The sequence below is a fragment of the Oncorhynchus tshawytscha genome, linkage group LG04 (assembly GCF_018296145.1).
Source record: "Oncorhynchus tshawytscha isolate Ot180627B linkage group LG04, Otsh_v2.0, whole genome shotgun sequence".
In the NCBI taxonomy this organism is placed as follows: domain Eukaryota; kingdom Metazoa; phylum Chordata; class Actinopteri; order Salmoniformes; family Salmonidae; genus Oncorhynchus; species Oncorhynchus tshawytscha.
The window spans coordinates 33,348,860-33,372,819 of NC_056432.1; the positions used below are offsets into that span (position 1 = coordinate 33,348,860).

Here is a 23,960-nt window from a genome sequence, read left to right on the forward strand (position 1 = left end):
AGGAGAAAAGAGACGAGAGGATAGGTAAAGAGAGAGTATGAAAACAGTAAAAAAAACAAATAAAAGGAAATCACCAGACCGTTGTTTACAGTGACAGAATTAGCTTCAGACAGGCACGCCGTACTCCCCTATATTCAGACAGGCACGCTGTACTCCCCTATATTCAGACAGGCACGCCGTACTCCCCTATATTCAGACAGGCACGCCGTACTCCCCTATATTCAGACAGGCACGCCGTACTCCCCTATATTCAGACAGGCACGCCGTACTCCCCTATATTCAGACAGGCACGCCGTACTCCCCTATATTCAGACAGGCACGCCGTACTCCCCTATATTCAGACAGGCACGCCGTACTCCCTATATTCAGACAGGCACGCCGTACTCCCTATATTCAGACAGGCACGCCGTACTCCCCTATATTCAGACAGGCACGCCGTACTCCCCTATATTCAGACAGGCACGCCGTACTCCCCTATATGCAGTATGAATAGAACAGGGCAAGCGTTTTGTGTGGCGCTGAAACAGTTTACCCCTCTAAGAGTGAAGAGCATCAAAGCGTGAAATCGGAAAAGAGACCATGATGCAGCTGAGCGCTCTTACTACTCTTAGGGGGCTCCTCAGGATCTGACAGCACAAAAATCACCACCACCATGCCCCCCCCCCTCTCTCTTCACTTCCTCTCATACACCCTTTCTCTGAACTCCGTTTCCTCTCTTTTTCTTTGTCTCTCACTCTCTTATTCTTCACTCCTCCTTTTTCCGAACTTCTCTCCCTCGTTCTCCTCTCACTATGCTCATTTCTCTGCCCTTTTCTATTTGTTTACATCCTTTTCCTTCCCCTTCTCCATCTGCCCTGTTCTCCTCCCCATTACAATTTATTTTATTATCTCTCTCTTTTTGCCCTTCATTGTCAAGTTTACAAGAGCTGCTGAATCATGATCCTTAACTGGGTGTGTGTGTGTTTTGCCGCACTGTTCAGCTCCAGTACCTCTCCCTTTAGGGTTTGTGTGTTGGTGCGTGTCTGACTGTTTGTTGAACATTTCCCTGTTTTGTAGATGTGTTTTGACATATCTGTGATCTATGTGAGTTCTTTGGGACAGTTGTGTCTGAGAGTTCTGATGCAGCGTGTTTTGTATGGGACGATGTAGAGTTTCGTTGCCATGCAGTTAACCTGTCCAAATTCAAATACAGTATATTCTCTTCACTTTTGGGACCAGAGGCACACCACCCTGCATCCCACTGCTGGCTAGCCTCTGAAGCTACACAGGGTTGGTCCTGGTCGGTCCCTGGATGGGAGACCAGATGTTGCTGAAAGTGGTGTTGGAGGGCTCGGTAGGAGGCACTCTTTCCTCGGGTCGAAAATAAATATCCCAGGGCAGTGTAGTAGGGTGTCTTTTTTTCTGTCAAAGATTCAGTCTCGTTTCACCCTGTTGAAAGAACCCAATCACCCAGACAGTCATATTGTTTCACCACCTCCTGCTTGGCCACAGATCACCTCATCATCACAACTCTCCTCTCTCACACCTTCTAGCACCCAACAGGGAATAGAAACACACACGTTCACCCTGCCTTTCCCCAGCTATTCTAGATGTGACCTGTGTATAAATTATGTCATCTATCTCTCCAACCGCCAGGCTTCTGGGCAATAGCCTATAGAACTAGACTTTTTACACGTGAATAGACTCGGACGCTCAGGCTTTGCTCACGTGGTTTCTATACGGAAGGTAAGGTTGAAAGCCTGTGACAGAGGATAACATGTGAATTGACTTGACCCTCTGTTGGCCTGCAGGTTTGAATGAAGCTGCGTTCACCCCCCCGCCACTCCCCTGCCATGACAGGACAGGGAGTGGCTACAGATAACGGGGAGCACTGAGCCACTCTGACAAACGGTCTGCCTCTAAGCTAGCCTTAACTGAGGGGTGAATGTCTATTTGGTCATATCTATTCCTGTATCATTTAGTCTAGCAGTACTTTATTTCATAACCATGTGTGATGTGTGTGGATCGAACATTCCTAAATGCACTAGTATCATACTTCTTAGAAAGTGTGGCCAACCCTGTTTCACCACCAGATGCTCTGTCCACTGCTGCTTCCTTCTGCAGAACAGTTTGTGCAGCGTAATAATCTCTTGGGTTCTACAGGAGCAAACTAGCGCCTAGAAAAGTGCCTGGTCATAACAAGAGTAGCAGGGGACTATAGTCTGTAGTCTAGAGGCTGCACAGTTAAAGAGAAATATCTTGTCTGAAGTCATGCAGCTTTTATGGGTACTTGTGTGTCTGAAAAGCATATAGAGGATACTAGCATATAAATATAGGTTTTGCACAACCATGTGTAGCTGGCTAAATGCTTCTAGACAGTTGGTGAATGGGACACTGGAGTATTTCAACATAGTGATACTGTAGATGTCTTTCCCCCATGAGTCATGTTATTTCCTGGCGCCAGTGCTGAGATGATCCCCCTCAGATGCTGTGCAGTAAAACACACAACAATCAATACACGAATGAGGTATTCGGACGTCCTCTAGGGGCTATTAGACAGTATGATCATGGTTCAACTGTTTTACGGTTTTAGAAGATATCTGGCATCCTAGGCTCCTTTCTCTCTTTTTGAGACAAAAGGGTTATTTGTGGGGGGGAAAGGGTTCTTCCTAGAACCATAAGGGTTCCCTTGTGGGTAGGGCTGGGAAATTCTAGGGACCTCACCATACGATATTATCACAATGCTTAGGTGCTGATACGATATGTATTGCGATTCTCACGATTCTGGTATTACGATTAGATACTGTGATTTTATTGCAATTTGATGTTCCAAACATATGACATATATGTCTGCTGCAGCCTCCCGAGTGGCTCAGTGGTTTAAAGCACTGCATCGCAGTTGCTAGCTGTGCCACTAGAGATCCTGGTTTGAGTCCAGGGTCTGTCGCAGCCGGCTGCGACCGGGAGACCCATGGGGCGGTGCACAATTGGCCCAGCGTCATCCGGGTTAGGGGAGGGTTTGGCCGGCAGGGATGTCCTTGTCCCGTTGCGCTCTATCGACTCCTGTGGGCACAATGCATGCTGACACGGTCGTCAGGTGTACAGTGTTTCCTCCGACACATTGGTGTGGCTGGCTTCTGGGTTAAGCGGGCATTGTGTCAAGAAGCATTGTGGCTTGGTTGGGTTGTGTTTCGGAGGACGCATGGCTCTCGACCTTCCCCACTCCCGAGTCCGTACGGGAGTTGCAGCTATGAGGTAAAGACTGTAACTACCAATCGGATACCACGAAATTGGGGAGAAAAAGGGGTAAAGGTTTTTTAATTTTTTTATTATAAAAAACATGTCTGTTCCGCCATCCCTACAGAAGTGGACAAGCTGAAGAACCCTCTAAGGCTTGCAAAACAGTGGGGAAAAGTATGGGCAGTATTTGATATATCACTATTATTTATGTTGTCCCTTTTGTCAGGAAGAGATCAAGGAGTATGCTGTCTTCCTAATGCCTTGGCTTCAGGGCTGTATCAGATGGCCGAATGGCTTGCTCACTCTCCCCAAATCCTCATCTCAACCATTAGATCATAAAGAAGGACCTCAGATTAGCGACTATGGCCAAGTGTGAATGACCCCAGTTTGACCCCTGAAGTAAGAGAGTTCATTCAGATCCTCATCTATCCACAACAGTGGGGAGATGAGATCTGAATGAGGTGTATCTTGTTATACCCTGAATTGCAATTATTTGGACCAGACGTCATTGCCTCAGGCTAAATTATTGTAATGCCGAAATTTAAAATACAAATGACAGTGCTTTTGCGAGCATAAGAATAAAAGTGCTGAAAACATGTTGGCTCACTATTTAAAAAGAAGATGGAGAGAAAGCTATATGATGCAGGTACAGCCGACTAGAGCTCGCTAACGCTACCTAGCAAAAACATAAATATATATATTTTTTTACAAATCAATACTTGGAGTCAAAGTATCAATATAATATTGTCCAAAAAACATATAGCAATACAGTGTATGTAACTGTATAGATGTGTTCCGCCATCCCTACAGAAGTGGACAAGCTGAAGAACCCTCTAAGGCTTGCAAAACATTCATGTCACACTAGTGGGTCCAGGTTCATTCCTTCTGTATTCACTCATCACATCACAGTGGGATTGAGAATGGGTTGTGTTTTACTGTAGGGACTTCATCGCTTGTATAACTCCGTATCATTCTGACACGTAACAGGAATCGGATAGTTCTTGGTGAAAGTATTTATGAAGTGTGCTCTTGGGATGTGAAAATAATTGAACACAAAACTGAAAGAAAAGTTGAATCTACAGTATCATTTGGGTTATGGTTTGGGCAGCAAGGCAAGAGAGATCCTTTGTTATTCCTGCATGAGATAAAGGTGTTAACAGTCAAAAGATGAGCAGGATTTATCAAGTTGTTATTCTACCAAGACATCTCCACTCTCAGGAGAAGTGGAATTTATTACACAAAACAGAGTCATTCAACAGATTTGGTGATTACATGTTCTTATTGATGTATGATAATCAGCACTAATGGGCCTTAATGCCGCTCCATACTTTACTGTGACAATTTTATACCCTTCACTTTAGCAGCTAGAGCCCACGGAGGGGCCATAAATCCTAATGGTTCAGTCCCAAATGGCACCCTGTTCCCTAGATAGTGCACTACTTTTGGCCAGAGCACTATGGGTCCTGGTCAAAAGGAGTGCATTAGAAAGGGAATAGGGTGCCATTTAGGAAGCACTCAATGTCTCCTGGCAGGGATATGATGTCAGGTACAGAGGGACTAGAGGTGGTTATGACATTGCATATTAAAATAGCATGGGATATATATATAAAATAAAGGAAACAGTAATGCCCACTGTGTTCTGCTGAAGACGATGTGAATCCACCATTAAGATTAGCTTTATCCACCAGTCAACAATTCTTATCTACACTGTCAAATTCACACAGTATTTGTTGGTTTGTTTGAAGGTTCGATGACAATCGGTTTGAGCATTGCTTTGTGCTGTGCAAATAGATATGGTATAAATCTAAAGTATCTCTCTGTCTCTCTCTCTCTCTGTCTGTCTCTCTCTCTCTGCAGGCAGTATTGTGTACCTGGGGATGATGGTGGGGGCGTTCTTCTGGGGGGGCATGTCGGACAAGGTGGGCCGCAGACAGTGTCTGCTCATCTGCATGTGTGTGAACGGCTTCTTCGCCTTCCTCTCCTCCTTCGTTCAGGGTTATGGCATCTTCCTACTCTGCCGCGTGATCGCAGGCTTTGGGTGAGTCTATCTGACTGGGGTTACAATGGCAAGCAACATCAATATGTTATTTCTCTTAAATAATGGGCTACTGAATTGTAATAATCCACACTAAACAAACAATTAGAAAAGTGAATTACAAATAATACTGGAGATTAAAAAATGTATTGTGAGTTGTGACATGAACAGTAGAGTAAGGACAACTGACTCAGTTTGTTCCAATTTACATAGCTAGCTACAACCAGGATGTGTCCTTTCAAGTCGTTCATCAAATGGCCCTGCAGTTCTACGTCGTTAACTCCTTAATTCCCATAGAGACTGCTTTTCACAGTAGTTAGTCATTCATTCATTATCTGTTGTTGTAAATAATCTGTTTTGGTTTCTTGAATGAATATCTAGTTGTGGACCCCTCTGTTTACATAGACTAAACTCTTATATTTCACCCATATAACCCCTAGAGGTTTCACTCACTCCTATCTATATCCATAATAATAATAATGTGTGACTAGTAGTGAATGTGTCAACCACTCTCCTGTCAGTATGGCAGTATGCTCCTAACATCCATCATGAAAGTCTTTAGTTTAGACCAACTAGGCTGTGTCAGTGATAACAGGGGATTTACTGTAATATATTTACTGTAATATAGGGCCTTTGTAAACACGTCTTCTACTTGGAGTGGATTAATGATTTTAACATTGCTGGTAAAATGCCTTACAAGACTCAAAAACAAAACACTTAGCAGGAAAGAATTCCCCTCATTCGTCAAATTAATTTGAAAAAGTTCAAGCAAAAAGTGCACAAGAATTCTAAAAGCAATATCTGTAGCAAACAACATTCAGTCCTTTCTTACAGTCTTGCACTCGCTGATTCTGGTGTCTCATTCAATCAGATGTGTTTTTGTCAAGGTTTCCCCTGGCTTGACAAATCCTAGGGACGTTTCCTTAGCCATCACTGTCGTCATGCCACACTGGCTTTTGGTAAGCCTTTAGTGAAAGGCTCTGTGACAAATGATTGTCTGAAATGTGCTTCTGGGGCATTTAAAAAGCAGCCTTATGATGGACAAGTGACATTTGGAAACTACTGTACTAGCCCAGTATGACCATCCTGATCTCGCGAGCTTCCATTCTATTTCGCTACACAAGGAAACGAAACAAAAGCGCAGCAGGATAGTGGAGACGTCTTTACAGCACCATTTCTGAATGTCCATATTGTTATTCATTGGCTGCATGGCCTCTAGCCTCACATGTCTAGCAATGTAAGAACAGAGCATTGATTTATAGAGAGAAAATATTGGAGGGGTGTAACGGTCCCTGTCAAAAGCTCATTTACTAATTGCCTCCCGCCCCTCTCCCCAGAGGGACTCAATGTAATTGAAAAGGCTTGCCAGCCAAACTGCCTTCTGTTGGAGTCATGGACGACTGGCTCCAAGCCTAATGGTTAACTGGAAAGCCAAGGAAATGCCCTTTTGGCAAAGTTGGCTTATTTTGAGGAAAATTGTTAGTGTTTGTTTCTATTGTCTACTTTTACAGTAGTAAAAACTGTTCCAGCTGCATCACATCTGAACAATACAAAAGGTTCCTCAGAGAAAATAAAGGCCCCACAAAATATTTTTTTTAAATAACAAAAAAATATATATATTTTTGTCGTTGTTGCAGCAATGTACTATAGATATAGTTCATTTTCGTGGGTCAACTCATTTGTAGGTGTTAAGAAAATGTTACCTTCCACATAATCCGTGTGGCTCTACTCGTCCTATGGCATATCATCTTCTGGTGCATTGCGCCACCAAGTAATTAAGCAACTCATTGTCCTGTCCTTGTCTCCTTCAGAACAGGGGGAGTTGTACCCATCGTCTTCTCCTTATTTGCGGAGGTGCTGTCCAGAGAGAAGAGAGGGGAGCACCTGAGCTGGCTCTGCATGTTCTGGATGATTGGAGAGATCTATGCTTCAGCCATGGCCTGGGCCATTATACCACACTACGGTAAGTAGTATACTGTTATACCACATTAACGCACCACGGTGACTCACCAGGACTAGTTCACACTCACACAGGTGGAATGAACACATCATAGGCATTTTAGTAACAAAACCTTCTTGGTTAGATGGTTATGATGCCCCTGAATGTGCTATACTAATTTGACATTGTACAGTTTACAAAGTAAAAACAAATCAAACAATGGGACACAATGTTAAAACTTACTGCACAAATCCAGGTTGGCAGAGTATAACCAGTGGAACGTTTAGCTGTGACCGTGGGTGAAGGTGCCAGTGTGCCCTGCTGGTGCATCAACTAAGTGGCTGCAGACTGGGAGAGGGACAGTTGAAGTGATTAATGTAGGCCTGGAAACCACGGGGATACACATACAGGCACACATAGGGATATTTAAAGGATGAAGGCGTAACGGTGGGAGATAGGAGACTGTGATTTACGACCGCTACACTGGAAATAAGCTGCACTCATCAATAAAGAAAAGGGGAAAGGCTTGAAAATGGGCTTTCCTCTCTCTCTTCCTCACACTATATCAATCTCTCCCACCACCCGTATCTCTGTCTGAGCCTATTTCTCTCTGCTCATCTTCTTTCCCTCTCACTCCTTTCTTTCTGTCCCTCTCTTTCCTCCCCCTCTTTCACTGTCTCCCAATGTCTCTTCCAACCACTTCTTACTGTCCCTCCCTCCCTCCCTGTCCCTCCTCTCCTTCTCTCTGTCTGGGGATGTTCTTCTTGATCAAGCATAATTAGCTTTTTCTTCTTGCTCTAACCTAATGGGACAAAGCTACAGCTAGCCATGATTTATGGTCGAGCCGTGTTTTAGCCCAGCCGTGGGTGACGTCAGTGAGAGGCTTCATGGAGGATATTTCACTGTGCCGGCCGTGCCGAGCCACTGAAATGCCTGTTTGTACAAATAGTGACTGCACTGTAGACATTGAAGGAAATGATACCTGAAACAGTGGGGGTTCATTTAAGATTTCAGGTCATTGAGCTGCTTTTAGGAAAATCCACAGTTTCTCTTTATTGTGCAGTGGCTATAGAGGAGGGCTATACACACACACACACACACACACACACACACACACACACACACACAATCTGATAAACCCAGTGAGTCTCACTGAGAAAGCTCTGCTGTCAGGTCTGCAGATATCCCTTTGAAGGCTTGATAGTAAACCCACTCTGCTCTCATTCTTTCTGACACACACTCTCTCTTTCCTCTCTCACTCTTCCTCTCTCCATATCCTCTCCCTTTCTATCCTTTATCTCCCCCTTATCTCCCTCCCCCTTTATCCCCCCCACCCCCTCTCTCTGAGCGTGCCCTGCATACTCCAACACTTTTGGGTGATTTTTATGTTCTCTCCAACTGCCGCAGTGCCCGCCAACAGCGATGTGGCTGAGGAGCCTGAGGTGTAGTCTTTTGTCTCATATAGAAACAGATAATGATGGATTACCACACATCTACCACCTCATTGGTGTTTAATACTCCATTAAAGTTCTTTATATACCTCCTCACTTGTCTTCAACACTCTGCAGCTCCTAATGTCTTCTAAAGCACCATGACAAAGACACAGATGGAGCCTACAGAAGCCTGAATCAGCCTGCAGAGATCTCTGTCATACTGCAGCCTTTAGTTACACTACTAGGGGTCTCTCTCTCCCTCTCTCCCTCCATCCATCCACTTAGTCAATTATGTACATTATCCCAGTAATGACATTTTCAATGGCTAAAAAGACACTAACCCTCCGGGGCTGACAGCATAGCTATATCCCCATAGACAAGGCAATCACTGCAGCACATCAAATCTTACACACACACACACACACACACACAAATACATTACCATCAGCATACATGTGTCATGTTAACACGTACACACACATGTGCAAGCGTGCACAGACACACAGAGTTCATGCATTCACACCAACACACACATGCACAAGACCCTGAATGTAAGGAATTGAGATTGCCTTCATGGTAGTCACTGGGAATCCTTGACATCCTCCCACATACACCTACAGGATAGTGTCATTACTCAGTGCACAACTACAGTAACATCCCAGCAGTTCTATACATTAACGCTTATACAAACACGGTGTGTGGATGACTCCGATGCATGCACAGAATGATGTACAGCCCCTGTCATACATGGGTGGTTTGAGAGAGATGATCTGTGTATGACAGCCTTTCTTCAAGTCTGGCTTTATTTCCACAGTGGTTCATAAGCGGTGGTATCAATCTGCCATTAGATTCATTTCTAGCACTCATTTCCTTGCATTAACATTAACAGTGCTGATGGATAATGGGGTTATTCCTTTAAATCGTGTTAAAAAGAAAAAGGCCTGATCCAGAGGGAGAGACGTGGGAGGTCACGACTAACATCCCTCTTCTCCCTCCTTCCCCAAATAGGAACAGGGAACATAAGCACACACACACATTGCATTAGCCCTCTTACACTAATGTACACTCCCACACACTGAAGAACAGTCATTGTCAGTAAAAAGGAGATAAGGAGAACAAAAATATACCTCTTCATTGTTTTGGATTTACCCTGTTACTGTAGTTCTCAGCTACAGTGTTTATAGTGTACATACAGCATGTGGATTTGTGTTAATTCTGTGTCCATTGTGTTGTCTGTCTGTATATCCTGCTTATCGTCTGTCTGTATATCCTGTTTATTGTCGGTCTATATATCCTGTTTATCATCGGTCTGTATATCCCGCTTAACGTCTGTCTGTATATCCTGTTTATCGTCTGTCTGTATGTCCTGTTTATCATCTGTCTGTATATCCTGTTTATCGTCTGTCTATATATCCTGCTTATCATCTGTCTGTATATCCTGTTTATCGTCTGTCTATATATCCTGCTTATCATCTGTCTGTATATCCTGTTTATCATCTGTCTGTATATCCTGTTTATCATCTGTCTGTATATCCTGTTTATCGTCTGTCTGTATATCCTGTTTATCGTCTGTCTATATATCCTGTTTATCATCTGTCTGTATATCCTGTTTATCGTCTGTCTGTATGTCCTGTTTGTCATCTGTCTGTATATCCTGTTTATCGTCTGTCTATATATCCTGCTTATCATCTGTCTGTATATCCTGTTTATTGTGGCGGCACCACAAATTCCTGTACATACACATTTATTTGGCGAATAAAGGTGATTCTGAAAAGATTTTACTTTCTCGATGTTCCATCAAATTTTCAGTAAGACCCATTTTCAGTAAGACCCATTTTCAGTAAGATCCATTTTCAGTAAGATCCATTAAAGTGGGCAACAAATTTGATATGTATAAACTATTTCACAGAATGTATGAAACACACATTTAAGGGTTTGAAGGGTTCTACTGTGCCTAAGGGAAAGCGCTATGAAATTACAGTGCTGTACATGGGTCGCTCAGTGTTGAGGCTAAGATTATTTACATGGCTGTGTACTATTACAATGATTGAGGATAGATATAATTGAAGGCTACAGCAACCTTTTCCAGCTCGAGGACATAATTAGTCCGGCACATTCCTTTCCAATGGCAAACGTGCAAAAAGGTGGAGGAATTCAGATATGACATTGTTTGTAGAACGACCCACAGAGTTCTTAAACTACGGTGCGCCACATGGTCCAATGTGCCAGTAAATCAGCACAATCTAATTTTTCGTTTTTTCAAATTGGAGCCATCTTGGAGGTAGAATTGGGATCATGTATACTGTGATAATGCCGATACAAAAAAAAGAGTAACGTAGAGCAATGTACAATAAGGCGAACATAGCAAATGAGGTAAGTTGTAAGTACATGGGGCCGCCATCTTTATGCACCTTCGCTGTTGAATAGTCCAGAAAATGACTTTAGAATGTGCTGAGATAAGTGGCATTTAGAGAGGGGAATTGGAAATGGATTGTGTGTGTGCATGTGTTTGTGTATGTGAGAATATGTGTGTGTGTGTGTGTGTGTGTGTGCGTGTGTGTGTGTGTGTGTGTGTGTGTGTGTGTGTGTTTGTGTATGTGGGAATATGTGTGTGTGTGTGTGTGTGTGTGTGTGTGTGTGTGTGTGTGTGTGTGTGTGTGTGTGTGTGTGTGTGTGTGTGTGTGTGTGTGTGTGTGTGTGTGTGTGTGTGTGTGTGTGTGTGTGTGTGTGTGTGTGTGTGTGTGTGCATGTGTTTGTGTATGTGAGAATATGTGAATGTGTGTGTGTGTGTGTGTGTGTGTGTGTGTGTGTGTGTGTGCATGTGTTTGTGTATGTGAGAATATGTGTGTGTGTGCATGTGTTTATGTATGTGAGAATATATATGTGTGTGTGTGTGTGTGTTTGTGTATGTGAGAATATGTGTGTGTGTGTGTGTTTGTGTATGTGAGAATGTGTGTGTGTGTGTGTGTGTGCGTGTGTTGCTGCTATGAAGATGAATTGGACATAGTCTCTACCTGTGGGATGAGATCAGGTACAACATGATTTAACTTAAATGTCCTTTCTTTCCTTCCTTTATTTGTTTGCTTTGTGTGTTGCACTTTCCTCTGTGTGTGGTCTTCTGGAATATACCTCATAGAAATTGTGCAAATAGAACAGACGTCCCATCACCAAGGGAAGCAACAGTCAGTTGCCCACAAGTAACTTAAAAGACCCACTCCTGTGACATTTTTTAACTACTATGAACGGAGACCAAAAACAAGCTGAATATTGTATGAATTGAAAACTCGAAGCTCCCTCTCTTGAGAATGTGACCATTATGTAAAACATGCTGATGTGTTCTCTTGTGTCTGATTGTTTGATGATGTATTGTGTGTGATTGGTTGCTGATGTGTTCTCTCGTGTGTGATTGGTTGCAGGCTGGAGTTTCAGTATGGGTTCTGCCTACCAGTTCCACAGTTGGAGAGTGTTTGTGGTCGTCTGCGCCCTGCCCTGCGTTTGTGCTGTTGTGGCTCTCACTTTCATGCCCGAGAGCCCCAGGTTTTACCTGGAGGTAAAGTAAAGCGTTATGGGAAATGGGGTTTTAGGGAGAGTGCCTGCCCCTCACAGACTATGTCTGTGTGTGGGCATGGATGGTCAGCTTTTCAATTCAATAGTTCCAGTTCTGAACAGTATAGGCAACTAATAGAATGTAGACCAATCCCAGATAGACATATAGCCTAGATAATTGGTTATTTAAGTCTGATGATAGTGCAAGGATCGGTTATCATTAACCCAGGGCCCTATAGCAGCTTAGGTCCCTATAGCATCTATTTCCTCAAAAAACCATTGAAGAGGGTACATTATCCTAGGTTACTATAATGCTTAAGTGTGTTCATGACAGTGGGTGCTGAGGAGTATTTTATTTGTTTTTGCTCAGTCTGATTGGGTGGGCCTGGCTTCCCAGTGGGTGGGCCTGTGTCCACCCAGGCCCACACATGACAATGCCCCTAGTTCATGAAAGTTGGAAATGCTTTGTTCTTCAACAGCAAGGCCTATGAGGCAAACAGTTAGTCAGCCTAAAGCTTCAGCAGCAGAGGTCTGGGCTACATGGCACGACCATTTTGCATGTTTTGTCGAAGATGGCAAATAATAAGCTAATAATAAACTAACGACTGTGACAGTTGGCTACGCCTGTTACTGTAGGAGAATTATACTTTGAAGTAAAATGAGTCATCATTGTCGTGACTCCTGTCATCTCAGCCCATCTCCTCCCTGCGTGAGCATGGCTGTCACGGAGGAGTGCTCCCGGTTCTCTCTCCGTTAATCCCATTTAATTCTCCCTCCTGTCAGGTGGGGAAGCACGACGAGGCATGGATGATCCTCAAGCAGATCCATGACACCAACATGCGAGCGCGTGGGCAGCCGGAGAAAGTCTTCACCGTGAGTGTTTTCCCGCCTCGGCTCTTGCTTTGTTCACGCAGTAGAAAAACGAAGGCTTATAACCGCCAGCGCTGCGACTTGTTTAAATATGTGCCGAGTATAATATCAATGATATGAAAAGGTTTTGAAAGGTATTTTGTGCCATTCAAATACGCAATGCCCGAGGCGCACCTGGAAACAGCACCCCAGTCAATCTACATTTACAGCTTTTCATTTGGTGTCAGATGTCCTGTCTCTGGAAGTGAACTAAAGCCCTTGCAAATCTCATGATACATCTGTAGCCTATATTTTAAGGTGCAGGTTTTTGCTGCTAATGCAATAGCATAAGGGCTCAATCAATCTTGAACTTGCCTATCAATTTGCATAGCCTACCTTTTTCCATAGAAAAAATTAAAAGCAATGGAGAATAGTTGTAGATACTGTAAGAGAACCAGGTAAATTCCAATTCCTCGAGGTGCTTCCAGGGCCCGAGTTTCCTTGTACCACCCACAGATATCCAATGAATGGACCACAGCCATAGACCACCTTCCAGTTACATTTCTCCACCAGCAGTAGCCTACAAGAAAGAAACACCATAAACATGACTTTTGATGTAATTATGTTATTAAAAACTCAATTTCCCATAATTCCCATCCCAGGTGAACAGAATCAAGATCCCCAAGCATTTGGATGAGCTGGTGGAGATTAAATCAGAGTCGGGGAACCCAGTCTCCAAGGCCCTCTTCAGGTCCAAGACCGAGCTATGTGGGGTGGGTTTTCTCTGCCTCTCCCACTGCTGGCTCGCTAGATGGCCATTATCCTGCACTGCACTCTCACAAATCATTATTGATGTGTCTCTCTTGTTTCTCCACACAGATCTGGGTTAACTTTATGAAGTGTTTCGACTACCCTCTGAAAGAAAGCACTATCAAGCTAGCTATTGTTTGGTTTACTCTGTCATTTGGGTAAGTGTTTCTATTGTAAATGACTCCCACTCCCTCCCTCTCTCCTGATAGAAAGGTCCGGTTCTTAATTTAGAGCTGTAGGAGTCAGAATAGGCCAACTTCTTTCGTCAGGAAATGGCATAGACTTTTGCGCTGGCAGCCACATTGCATTTCTGTCAGCTGTCCAACGTGGTAGCAGAGGTCGCAGCTCCCTGCTCTCAGGAGAACTACTGAATCAATATGCTTTCATTGGCCTCTCCTCTCAGTGTGACAGGGTGGGAATTCAAGCAGCCTGAGAAGAAAAGAACACTCCTGGAAACCCAACAGAAACCGTGTATTCTACCCCTATAGTTCCAATACATTTCAACTGGCTCCTATGTATAAACATGGATTTCTCTCTATTTGTTAACCTATATCCACTAAAGTGACTCCCTACGCCAAATTCCCTGTGGGTACGTACATAACCTAACCTTTATGTTGGTGACGACACTGCGTGTGTCTGTGGATCCAGGTACTACGGCCTGTCTGTGTGGTTCCCTGATGTCATCAAGCACCTCCAGGCAGATGACTACGCCTCCAAGGTGAAGATCCACAGCAACGAACGCATCGAGGACTTCACCTTCAATTTCACCATGGAGAACCAGATCCACACCAATGGTGTCTTCATCAACGACAGGTAGGGAAGAAAGAGAAAACTCTTCCAACATTAATGCTGAACAAGCAGTTATAACTGCATCCTCAATGAAAATGGGACTGGAGTATGGATGAAAATGTGAGTCATTACTATGGTGCTTTTATATTCATCTGGTATGTTGTTTTATCTGCTTTGTCTCTGTCAACTAGATGAGATGAGTAAATGTTAAATACAGAATCGACAAGGATTTATCTGTAAAATGAACATGACATGTAGGCATTAGTAACTAACCATGTCCACACATACACTTTCCTCTGTTGAACCGTCCAGATTTGTTAATATGAAGTTGAAGTCCATCACCTTCATTGACTCCACCTTCCGTAACTGCTACTTTGACGACGTGACGTCGGTGGGATCCTACTTCCGGAACTGTACCTTCATCGAGGCGTTCTTCTACAACACTGGTAAGACAGACAAACAGAACCAGAAAGAGAACAGGGGCATTTCTGGGCTACCGTGAACAATCCAGAAGGATCTTTGTCAGGCTTGACCTGTTCTCCTTTCTTTCATACTTCCTTTTTTGTAAAGATATATTTTCGATGGGCTGAAAAATGTTTGCTAGGTATTGTCCTTTCTTAGCTACAGTCTCAGTCATGCCTATTTTCCTGTTTGTGATGGCAGACATCGATGACTCCAAACTGATAGATGACACAGAGGTGATCAACAGCACGTTTCACCACAACAAGACGGGCTGTCAGATGACATTTGATGACGACTACAGCGCCTACTGGGTCTACTTCATCAACTTCCTTGGAACTCTGGCTGTTCTGCCCGGCAACATCGTCTCGGCACTGCTCATGGATAAAATCGGACGCCTTTCCATGTTAGGTATGTACAGGGATAGTTTGCAAAGTCCTTTCTGAGGGCTGCATTTGTTATGAGCATGACTGTATCAGGTTGTTCAAATAAAAAAGGATGTTGTGTGTTTGTGTCTGCGTGCGTCTGCGTGTGTGTGTCTGCGCGCATCTGTGTGTGTGTGTGTGTGTGTGTGGTACAGGTGGCTCCATGGTTCTGTCAGGGATCAGTTGTTTCTTCCTGTGGTTCGGCACCAGTGAGTCGATGATGATCTTCATGCTGTGCCTTTACAACGGCCTGAGCATATCAGCCTGGAACTCACTGGACGTGGTCACCACAGAGTCCTTCCCTACAGACAGAAGGTATAGTTAGCAAGAAAATATAAATGATCCATTCCTATCTGCACACACAACAAGCATGAAAAAACACACAGACATATAAAACTCCTGTAAATCACTAAAAGACTTTCTAATCTCCCCCCCTTCTCTCTCTCTCTGTGTGTGTCAGAGGGACAGGTTTTGGGTTCTGTAATGCTTTGTGTAAGCTGGCTGCAGTGTTGGGAAACCTGATCTTTGGTTCTCTGGTTGGCATCACCAAGTCCATCCCCATCCTCCTGGCCTCATCTGTGCTGGTGTGTGGAGGCCTGGTGGGGCTCCGGCTGCCTGATACCAGGGCCAACGTACTGATGTAGCCCCAGGAAGGACCACCTGGCCTGTGGAAGACTTGGGCCAAACCTGGTGCAAAGGGTTTGCTTCAAACATGTCCTATGGATGTTTGAGATTTGATTTGCTTATTGCCGCTTGTGGTCTCAAAGGGAGTTCAATTGCATAACTCCCCACCCCATATTGCTACAAAACAGTATATCTACTTTCACTTTATCAATTTATGTATGTACAAGACACAACCCAAGCTCCAGACCATCTGCACAATTCCCCGGTGTCAAAGGGAAACTCCTATTTATTATTGAATGTAATATTTGGGGATGTCACAACGCCCCTTCCAGGATGGAATGATGTCACTCAATATTTTCATGTTATTTCATCATGATATAATCATAAGAGTTAGTGGGGTATATATTTTAGTGAAGCTTGTGGTGAGCATTGTTCAGGGGAATTGATGGTCAGTTGTTCATGACTGATTGATGGCCAGGCCATTGCCTGTGGATTATGTCCATCCATCCCTGTATAGTACTGGCTGTGAAGGGAACTACTGTATATGGGTCCTGTAGTTGGCTGAAGTAGACTCTATATCAGTGTCAAGGCCTGTTTGCTATGAGCTGGCTTGTGAAGTCAATACTGAGTTAGTGCTATGTGAGTTTTATAGATGTCAGTAGCGCCTGTTGCTTTGTATCTTATGAGCAGTAGCTTCTAGGCATGTTTGTCTGGAGTCATTGCAGGGGCAGGGTTAGTGCTGTACATATGAATGCGTTCTTATTAGGCCAGGACAGATGGAGGAGAGAAGGGATAACAAGCTGTTCTGAGCACAGCCACCCTGCAGTGGGAGAGATGGGGGAATAGATGATCAGAAAGACTGGAGACCACACAGCTGCAAAACAGCTGGCCTAGACAGACAGGCCCAGGGAGAGAATAAGGGTATTTCTGGGCCACCGAGTGTAGATGGATCTTTGTCAGGCTTGACGTGTTCTCACATAATGTTTCACTTGTAATGTCTGCTAGATATACGCACATACGCTGAACTGTCAACCATGAAGAGTCATGGTGATGGACAGGTCTTAACTAAGCTAAGCTTCTCCCAGATAACATCTGAAACTATAATAATGTGTTTGTTGTCAGTTGTGGCTATTTATTTATTAGTTTACACTGACAGATGCATAAAGATGTGTTTTTATTACACTGTTCTGCCCCACTCTACCACAGTCATATATAAACACTCAATGTCAAAGCCCTTTGCACCAGCTCTCTAGGCCATATTGAATAACTTGATTTGTTGTTATTTGAAGTGTACATACTAAATGTATCAATATGTTAATATTTATGTTTTTTTTGCGGGTATGTATCTGCAGCTGTTCTAAAGAATTTGTTGGGGGAAAATGTAAGAATCTAATTTTTTTGTATCTACTCTTGTTCTCCACTTCTCCTATGTGTTGTATTGTATGCAGGCTTCCTGATTGGGATTTATTTATGTTCAGCCTTTGATTTGGCGTTTCTCTTCGGCACTGACTTTGTAATGACATGTCAGGCTGCTTCCTTTTCAAGATACTGAATGGCCTTTTTTTTTTTTTTTAAATGTGTCTCTTCTTCACCGGAGCGTTCTCCTCATAGACAACAGAACAGGAGACTGAAGGGTACAGGAGGTAAACAGGAAGTGAACTCTGTGTGTGTGTGTGTGTGTGTGTGTGTGTGTGATGTCCCTTCACATTGTGACGTGTAAAAGGTACAACCTCCATATCAGTTTAAAAAAAGATGCCCTCCCCTCAGATGAAGTTGGAAGACAATATTATTTTTAAACTGGATTGGAAAATATCAAATGTTATTTAGAGCAATAAGTAAGTAGTAAGTAAGTTAGTAACTGCTTGCATAAGAGTGACCCCCCACAGGACGTAATTGAAGTGAAATGACGTGAAAACAACGTTGATTCAACCAGTGTGTGCCCAGTGGGAATGCATTTGCGTGGATATTTTAAGCAATATTTAAACAGTTTTACAACATTGAGTAAACTATTCCAGTGCTTGTTATTTAAAAAAAACACCTGTGACAATTTGGAAGACATTTTGGAATCAGTAACAAAACAGTATTTTTCAAAATGTTGTACACATAATTCAGTACGTAGCACATGTATAAATCTTTTCACTGTATAATGTCATTTCATTAGTGCTGTACACTGCATAATGTTTCAGTCTCTAAATTCTCACCCAAAGTTGACAAATGCGTCTGACGTTGATAAGGCATCCTGCAGGTAGCTGTCGTTACTGTAAGCAGTATGATCACCAGACCTCAGTCACAGGTCTACATCTCTACATGGCTCCTTAGTATTATCTATGGCTTACTGCCTGTGTAGCTCTCCTGTTCCCGTGTGTGTTGTATCTGTGAGTATATTGTAGTGTTCGTAGTCCACTGTATCAAAACTGCGGTCTGCTTGCCCCCTCCATATTTTAGCTTTACATCATCTTGGATATGGTAACGTCTGTTTGCTGATTGTTTGCTTCTTGGTATGCGCTACAAATGATCTGACTTGTTGATGATTTCATGATTTTATAAGTGATGACATAATCAATGGAACTTGAGTATTTATAGTAGTAGTAACAACATTCTGATTGGGCTTGTGTCAAACCAAAGCTACTGACTGACTACTGTTACCATCTCAGCAGTGTAGTGCATACAATAAGATACCAGTTATTTATGAACAAGGGTTGCAGCTGTATGGTGGTACTGGATGTGTTAAACCTAGCGTCTTAGCCTAATTGTGACAGCATTGCCTGTGGTATCTTACAAAGGATAAATAAGTGTCTCTCTTTTTTTGTGTGGGTGTGTGGTTTGGTTTCACTATCATTGTGGGGACCAGAAGTCCTCACAAGGATAGTAAAAACAAGGAAAATCTGGACAGGTATGGACATTTCGCCAGTCCCCACAAGGAAAATTCCTATGTTTGACTTAGAGGTTAGGTTAGGGATAAGAGTTAGGCTTAGTTTTAGGGTTAACGTTAGAGTTAGGTTAAGGAAAATAGGATTTTGAATGGGAATAAATAGTTTGGTTTTACTATCCTTGTGGGAACCAATGTGTGTGTGTGTGTAAATATTGTACATATCAATGCTGTGTTTGGTGGACTTCTGAGTTAAATCTGTATGCTTTTTGATTGACTGATGCCTCTCCAGCTGTGTTCAAGCGATAAATCCATCTATCCATGTTCTACGTCTGTGTTTCCTTGGCTAAAAGCCACATGTCCTCTACTACTGTGTGTACAAACTTGCATGTGTGTATGAAACTTCTCTTTTTTTGTGCTCAACTTTGTGTTCTTATTGTATTCTTCTGCCAGAAGAAGAGAAAATGTAGATTTTTGGAAGAAAAAAAGTGAATGTATCACTCGTCAGTTTTTTGGGGACATTTTTTTAAGTGAACAATGGTGTGGGCTCAGATGAACAAAGGTGTGGGCTCAGATGAACAAAGGTGTGGGCTCAGATGAACAAAGGTGTGTACATTATTGTGAAGGGCATGCCAATTGTGGGATGACTGTATGTACAGACATCTATAAACATGAAGCTGTGTAGAGAAATGTTTGCCAAATGATGCCCTGTGAATATTGTTTTAATTAAAGGAGAATGGCAGGAATTGCAAATAGTGCTGCTTATGAGCATCAAGTATATGAAATAAAGATTTATGTTCTCTAGCAAATTCAATCATGTGTTCATTCAACTCCTGAGGATATAAAGCTTGAGTGCATTGCAGCTTATATAGGTCTGCAGCAGGTCATTTTGAAGATAATATTATATCAGATAGCGTGCATGCAGACTGCAGAGCATTGGGCCCAAAATCGTATTACACTAATAATAGCTTTTATTTAGCCCTGCACTCTCATAATCAGACCTCTAAGAAATATATGAGTTATCTTGCCTTCAATGTTTGCAAGTCAGAAAATATTATCAATTGTTGTCAGGAATTAAAAATGCAGATTTTCAATTAGTATAGACTACTATAATTCCAGTCCTATAAAGTTGGAAATGACGCAGCTAAACTAAAGTGAGGGCTTGTGGTATTAGTTTTAAAACAACAACAGAAACAGCAGCATTGAAGACATCAAAATGCTAATCCACACAATCCACATGTCCGTATTCACTGCCTTATTGTCGTAGCTAGTGTGCATTACGCATGCCAAGTAAAGACATGACATCTACCCCTGGCTTTGGCCTTTTAATAAAAATAAAAACATTCCAACAAAACGAACAGAGAAAATGTAAAGTGACATTTTACGTGGAATTTGGAGTTATAGACTTCTCTCACACACACCCTGCAACATCAGCACAGCAGTGACAAGAAAGAACTTGGGCAACACAATAAATGATTACAGGCAGGCGTGTCAAGCTGCACTGCTCTGGCCTAGTTACATGTCATGGCTGCAGGTGACCTAAAGCTAAGGGCGTTGGGCCTGTAACTGAAATGTCGCTAGGTCGAATCCCCGAGCAAGGTGTAAACTCTGCCTAGGTGCCCTTGAGCAAGGCACGTAACCCTTATTGCTTGTGGGTCACCATTGATAATGGCATTTCCAATTCACACATGCATATTAATACACACTTGTAAATGTTTGAAATAGGGCATTTATGTAATCCACCATTGCTGGGACAGTGCTGGAATGGAAAATTAAATATCTGAACAAGTAGGGTTTAGGTTGGCATGATAGTGTGTAGCCAGCATTAATTTCTCATCCCTGTCCATAAACCCATTCTACCAGGAACTGAAAAGCATGGCTGGCAGCAGTAGGCTTCAGGGGTGGTCAGATTAGCATGAAGTGAGCTATAGGAAATTGTGTTATCAGAAGGACCCTCTACCCTCTTTATACAGTAGTGTATTACCTTTGACCCGAGCCCTATAGGCCCTTATGATGCATTACCTTTGAACAGAGCCCTATAGGCCCTTAGGATGCATTACCTTTGACCAGAGCCCTATGGGCCCTTATTAGGACCAGGCCTGTGGCCAAAATATCATATCACAATATGTTCTCAAATAAATGTAAGGTACAGCAACCATTCTAATTGTTTAATACTCAACCAAACTAAGACAAAACTGACAGTGAAGTAGCACAATTTGTATAACTTTTCATTTATTTAGCACTGTATCAACATATTGTTAAAAATGTATGTGAGTCGATACTGGTATACCTTAAGATACCATATATTGCCCAGTCGTAGCCCTTATAGAGCTCTACTTTTGACAAGAGCTTTATTGGTCCTGGTCCAAAGTAGTGCACTCTAGGGGATAGGGAGCCATATGGGACTCAGAACCTCTTCCACCTGGCTGACTTCAAGCTTGGTGTATAAAGTGAACCTCTCTGATGTCCAGAGGTGGGACCAAGTCACTATGAATCGAGTCACAAGCAAGTCTCAAGTAACAAGATCCAAGTCTCAAGTCGAGTCCAAAGTAGAATAGGTCTTGACTCAAGTCAAGTCCAAGTCGTGGGTTCTAAGGTCAAGTCAAGTTGAGTCACAAGATTTCAAGTCAAGTCTCAAGTCAAGTAAAACATTTTTTTTTATACATGCAATGACTTTTTCAACTACAAATCTTTTTCTTTTTATTGAGCCTACCAGATAGCCCATTTCATTATTTTGTCTACAAACACATTTTAATGATGTATTTCTTAAATAGGGACCATGTAGCAGTGGTAAAGGCATGAAATCAGCAGAAGGCAAGGCAGGTTGACATGTTCACTGTGTAGATGTACAGTATTTACAGGTCCTGGTGATCCAATGGTGAAAGCACCATATCATACAAAACATACAAGTAGATTGACCAAATTTACACTGGTAATAGCCCAAAGAAATAGCCTCGGGTAGAGGGCAAGACTGTATAGCTTCCCCTTAAGAAACCAAATCGAATCTGTGTAACAGAAGCTCAAACAGGTAGGCCTACATAATATAAGCAATTGGACCCCAGGATCATACAAGTAACCAATAGGCAATTACAACCAATAAACTGGTTCTACAATGTAAAAGGCCATTTCCATGTGCACTGTTACGTGTAACTGATAGATACATTTAAAAACATGAACGTGAGTGTGTGGACGTAAATTGTAGTCTTTTGTCTGTAATATGTTTCGTTGTGCCGATACTCCAGTAAATCTATTGGGATCCTAATAAATCAAATCCACATCCATTGTAACATTGGTAAACGGTACAGGGATGGAATAATGAAACGCTAGCAATTATTTTAGTATCAGATGGAATATCACATAGGGCCTATGCATTTAAACGTGTGAAAGCAAGAGCAAGCGTTTCAACAAGAGAAAAACAGCACTCTCCACTGGTGGGAATTTGGAGAGCGCAAGTGAAGAGTCTCGACTATGGTGCGTCTTCGCCACAGTAATAATTCATTTTAAACCAATTCCAAATACAAGCTTCATAAGTAAAGTATACATTTCAAGCAATTGTTACATACCAAAATACCAGTAGGGCTATGCTAGTAATTGTTTCCCCATTGCTGAGTTAATATTCTTGATCAGAAAATAATTTTTGAAGCTGCATATTTATTTATTATGGCAATCCTTTCTTCATATAATCTGACGTTTGCGCTTCACCAGATCCTATATCTGTTCCCTAGCTCACCCCCGACCTGTCTTGATTGACAGTTTTCTAGTTCAACCAGAGTGCCGAGTGTGCGGTTCACTAGCCAATCTGTTGCAGGTTTTTTTTGCAAATGCAGTGCTGCGGCTGCTGTCTCTGGCTTCGTGTAGAGTCGTCCACATGGACTCTGTGACACAAAATGAGTGACAAAGCATTACAAAACCTGGCCACATAAATTCAAGGTATCAGTCTTAAATCAAAGTCGAATCCCAAGTCTTGAGGCTTCAAGTCCAGGTCAACTTATTTTATTTTCTATCAAGTCGAATCTCAAGTCATAAAATGTGTAACTGGAGTCAGACAGTCCAAGTCATGTGACTGGAGTCCACAACTATGCTGATGTCTGCAAGCCAAGTATCATGTCATCCCAAACTATCCATGCATTTCTTGATATACCAACTACGTCAACTTTTAAAAAACTACCCTTTTATTCTAATGATTCCATAGACAAGATAGCCACCACATCTTCACCTATTCAATTGCCATCTCGAGGCAATTTTGCAGTGGTGTAAAGTACTTAAGTAGTACTTAAAGTATTTTTACTTAAGTCGTTTTTTGGGGTATCTGTACTTACAATTTATATTTTGGACAACTGTTACTTTTACTCCACTACATTCCTAAAGAAAATCATGCAATTTCTACGCCATACATTTCCCTGACACCCAAACGTACTTGTTACATTTTGAAGGTTTAGCAGGACAGGACAATTGTCTAATTCACGCACTTTAAGAGAAAATCCCTGTTCATCCCTACTGCATCTGATCTGGCAGAATCACTAAACACAAATGCTTTGTTTGTAAATTATCTGAGTGTTGGAGTGTGCCCCTGGCTATCCATAAAAAAATATATTTAAAAAATTGTGCTGTCTGATTCGCTTAATATAAGGAATTTGAAATGATTTATATATCTACTTTTACCTTTGATATGTAAGTATATTTAAAACCAAATACTTGTTGACTTTTACACAAGTATAATTTAATGGGTGACTCACTTTTACTGGGGTCATTTTCTATTAAGGCATCTTAACTTTTACTCAAGTATGACAATTATGTACTTTTTTCACCGATGCTATTTTGTCGCCCATATTCTAGCAAGAGAGGGAAATCATGTCATGATAAATTGACCACCAGGTGGTGCTAGAGACGGCGAAAGCATTAATGCGGTCTGGTCAGTTCAGAGCGCACCCACTGTGAACACTTGCACTGGACCAGAGGGAAA

The 23,960-nt window shown here is 42.4% G+C and overlaps 1 protein-coding gene across 1 annotated transcript in view; it reads left to right on the top strand.

Moving 5' to 3' along the window:
* sv2ca (synaptic vesicle glycoprotein 2Ca) overlaps nt 1-19,801 on the top strand; it is a 31,305-nt gene extending 11,504 nt beyond the window's left edge. The window contains exons 3-13 of the mRNA XM_024417740.2: nt 5,077-5,257; nt 7,066-7,217; nt 12,043-12,176; nt 12,956-13,045; nt 13,684-13,794; nt 13,901-13,989; nt 14,480-14,644; nt 14,933-15,066; nt 15,284-15,490; nt 15,660-15,819; nt 15,965-19,801. Coding sequence (XP_024273508.1) covers nt 5,077-5,257; nt 7,066-7,217; nt 12,043-12,176; nt 12,956-13,045; nt 13,684-13,794; nt 13,901-13,989; nt 14,480-14,644; nt 14,933-15,066; nt 15,284-15,490; nt 15,660-15,819; nt 15,965-16,148 — 1,607 coding nt within the window. The 3' untranslated portion in view covers nt 16,149-19,801. The remainder of the gene's footprint in view (nt 1-5,076; nt 5,258-7,065; nt 7,218-12,042; nt 12,177-12,955; nt 13,046-13,683; nt 13,795-13,900; nt 13,990-14,479; nt 14,645-14,932; nt 15,067-15,283; nt 15,491-15,659; nt 15,820-15,964) is intronic.
* Nucleotides 19,802-23,960: the final 4,159 nt, after the last annotated feature.